General features: G+C 41.5%; 1 protein-coding gene across 1 annotated transcript; it reads left to right on the forward strand.

Annotated features, from left to right (window-relative positions):
• Positions 1–1,866: 1,866 nt before the first annotated feature.
• Positions 1,867–3,682, forward strand: LOC132032066 (uncharacterized). Its single transcript, XM_059421879.1, has 3 exons — positions 1,867–2,692; positions 2,776–3,469; positions 3,553–3,682. Exons 1-3 carry the CDS (start codon positions 1,867–1,869, stop codon positions 3,680–3,682), a joined length of 1,650 nt encoding a protein of 549 aa, XP_059277862.1.
• The last annotated feature ends 292 nt before the right edge of the window (positions 3,683–3,974 follow it).

Genomic DNA, 3,974 nt, shown 5'->3' on the forward strand with positions numbered 1-3,974 from the left:
AAAGAAGAACGACTTCGTCTAGACACCGGAGTGTGAAAGAGCCTTGGAAGAGTTAAAGCAGTACTTGTCAATCCCACCCTTGCTGCACACTCCGAAGGCAGATGAACAGTTGTATTTGTACCTGGCAGTGTCCGAGGTCGCGGTAAGTGGCGTTTTGGTTCGAGAAGAGAAAGGTACGCAATCTCCAATTTATTATGTGAGTAAAACTTTGGGGGACGCGGAGAAACGTTATCCTCACTTAGAAAAATTGGCTTTAGCTTTGTTAAGCGCATCTAGAAAACTAAAGCCTTATTTTCAATGTCACCTTATATGCGTAGTGACCACATACCCCTTAAAAAATGTCATGCACAAACCGAAGTTGTCCGGTAGGTTAGAAAATTAGGCAGTTGAGATCAGTGGTTATGACATCGATTATAAACCTAGAACGGCTATAAAGTCTCAAATCTTAACTCTAAGTTTTACTTGTTTTCGAGCAAGTTTGTGTTAGTTTGATGTGTTTTGTGTGTTGTGCAGGTATTATGAAGTTAGAATGCTCGGAAAGCGAAAAAATGAGGAAAATAGGCAATCTGTTTGATAAGCATAAGGACGGACCGTCAACATGCTCGACGGTCCGTCGAGTTGCCTCGTCGATAAGTTCCTGCGAAGTGACAATTCATCAGATCGTCGACTTGCACCGTCGACATGATCGACGGTCCGTCGAAGTGCTTCGACGGTGGAGTTCCTGCAGAGTGATAAAAGTATACTCAGATCGTCGATATGGTCGTCGAGCATGTCGACGACCGTCGAAGTGCAAAGACGACCCGTCGAAGTGCAAGCCGAGATGGAACAGGACTGGGATTGATTATTCCGAGTTTGACTTGTATAAATACCTGTTTAAGTTTTATTTTTCGACATCCGGAGTTTTAGACTTGTAGTAATTACTTTTGAGTTGTTATTGCTTTTGAAGATTTCCGGACAATTACATTCATTACTTTCAAGTTTTATTCGTAAGTTCAATACAATAATTCAATTATGCAATCTTCAATCTTTTATTGTTTTCTTGTTGCCATGAGTAGCTAAACACCTTTACTAAGGTTGTGAACCCAAGGATGGGTGTGTTGTGATTGGGGATCGTGAAAGATATACGCATAATGGATTGTTAGGGTTTATTTGTTCTTCGTTTTCATCATATAGTTAGTGGTTGCAAACATTAGCTAACGCCATAAACTTTAGTTTATTTGGGAAAATAGCTAGGGTTAGTTAGGTAAGAACAAATAACAAGAACTCGGGCTTTAAACCTTGTTTAATAAATTCACTTAGGAATAAGAGGAATTTACTTGGCATAATTAACCGTTCTTCATGCATACTTTCTTATCTTTGGAAAAAGCATAGAAAGAAATAATCTTTTCTTATTGGGAAATAGTTCAGATTCACATAGAGGTTAAGTGCATCCATACAAACAGTCCATTAGAAGTATATCAAGATCGATACCCATGATCATACACTTTATCTGACGGGGACACAACCTTGGTTCTTTTTACCCATATATTTACAACTTTAAATTTTCAAATCACTTTAAATTAGTCCACAAACCAAATCAACTATAAAACCCTTTTCTGGAATACACCAGGACCGCAAGATTAGTATAATACTTGTTTAGTAAACTTTTCACACCATATTCTCTGTGGGATTCGACCCCAACCTCGTTGGGTTACTATATTTGACAACGTCCGCGTTATACCATTAATAGGTGTAATTTGAGCGTATCAAATTTTGGCGCCGTTGCCGGGGAATACGGTTTTGAAATTACTAAATAGTGTTTACTCTTCTTAAAGTCTTTGTCATATTCCAACACACCTTGTTTGCTACCTTGTAAACCAGGTGATCATGGCCAACAACGAACTTCCGATCGAGAATGTTTTTGCTGATGAACCAGAAGCAGATGAAGACTTTGCATCTGCAATCATTCATCCGAGGGTGACTGCTACTACTATCAAGTTTGATAATTCCCTCTATCATATGCTCAAACAAGAGGGATACTTTCGGAATGCAGTCGATGATGACCCTCACCAACATATAACAAACTTTCTGGATGTGTGCTCTCAGCATATCCAACGGGGTGTGACTCAAGAAGCGATTCGGCTGAAACTCTTCAAATATTCGTTAGCCGGAGAAGCAAGAAAATGGTTCACAAAGCTGCCCCGAAACTCTATTGCTACATGGGAAGAGATGGTCAAAGTGTTTCTCAGGAAGTGGTATCCCCCGAGTAAAAGAGCTGAGATTCGTGATCAAATTTACGAGTTCAAACAACGTCATGGGGAGCAACTTTTTGAAGCTTGGGAGAGGTACAAAGAATATTTGGATAGGAGTCCGAACCATGGTTTTCCGAAACAAATTTTAAAGGAGAAGTTCTCCAGAGGGTTGGATCCTATGACCCAAGCGATAGCCAATAATGCTGCCAGTGGGTGTTTCATGAATAAGTCCTATGCTACTATTACTGATATACTTAATCGATTGACTACACATAGCCAAGCATGGCATTCAAGTAATTCTGATGGGCTATCACTTGGAACACCGTTGATTCAAAATATTGTGAAAGATAGCCAGGAAACGCAGCAGACATTGGCACAATTGGCCACTAGTCTCTCTTTACTGACAAAGAGGCTTGATGAGAGAGAAGCGAAGAAGGTGAACGTTTGTGAAGATATCTCAGGCATGCCGCCTGGAATGTACCAAGTCCCAGAGGGTCCATATCAAGAGGGCCCCCTCCGCAAGTTGAGAATGTTCAGTATGCAGATTACATAGCGAAGGGGGATATTCCCGGGCCAATTCAGAGATACTGGCGACCCCAACAAGGGCAGGGGTCATACAATCAAGGGAACTATAACAACAACCAAGGGAACTACAACAACAACTATGGTGGACCGAACCAAGGGAGATACAACAACAACAACGAAAATTTTGGGAACAGAAGTTCCAACCCTTATATTCCACCAAAAGGGCAATCTAATGATCAAGGTAGTTCGAGGTTGGAGTCAATGCTTGAGAAAGTGTTGGCAAGTCAGACAAACACTGAAAAGACATTATCTGGGCTATCAGAGACGGTGGTCTCTCATTCAGCAGCTATTCAGAATCTTGAACAGCAGATGCGTGATCTTTCTAGAGAACAGCATCCTGCTAGAAAAGGAGGGCTTCCTAGTGATACTATTCCAAACCCGAAGAATGGTGGGGGAGTGGAACGTACTTTTGCTATTAGCACGAGGAGTGGTAAAATACTTCAAGGTGCTGACAAGAAAGTGGTTGATCTAGATCCTATTATTGAGGAAGAAGAGGTGCATTCTGAAGTGCCTATTATTGATGAGGAAGTCCGTGGTGAAGAAAAAGTTGCTGATATTCCAGAAGTTGCTGCTGATATAGGGAAACACACGATAAAAGGGGCTCTTCGCCCTTTGACTCGTATGTACAAAGCAAAGCCTCCCTTTCCTCGCAGGTTGGCAAAGAAGAATGATGATGCTAAGTGTCGAAGTTCTATGATCGGTTGAAGCGAGCTAAATGTGAATTTTCCATTCTTAGATGCTGTCAAAGAGATGCCCGATTTGCTAAGTTTGTGAAAGACCTGCTTACAAAGAAAAGGTCTGTTCAACATGAGACAGTGAATTTAACTCATCGTGTGAGTTCAATTATTGCTTCCACCACAGTTTAGAAGAAGGGAGATCCAGGGGCGTTTACCATTCCGTGCAATATTGGGCTTCATGCATTCGCCCGTGCTCTGTGTGATAATGGGGCGAGTATCAACTTGATGCCCCTTGCTATTTTCAAACAATCTGGATTGGGGACTCCTAGACCGACTTCTATGCGATTACAGATGGCAGACAGATCTATCAAGAAGCCAATTGGGGTTATAGATGATGTGTTGGTGCAAGTGGGTAAGTTCATGTTGCCTGCTGATTTCGTGATTCTGGATTGTGCGGTGGATAGAGATATTCCCATTATCT

The sequence above is a fragment of the Lycium ferocissimum genome, chromosome 9, assembly GCF_029784015.1.
Source record: "Lycium ferocissimum isolate CSIRO_LF1 chromosome 9, AGI_CSIRO_Lferr_CH_V1, whole genome shotgun sequence".
NCBI lineage: Eukaryota > Viridiplantae > Streptophyta > Magnoliopsida > Solanales > Solanaceae > Lycium > Lycium ferocissimum.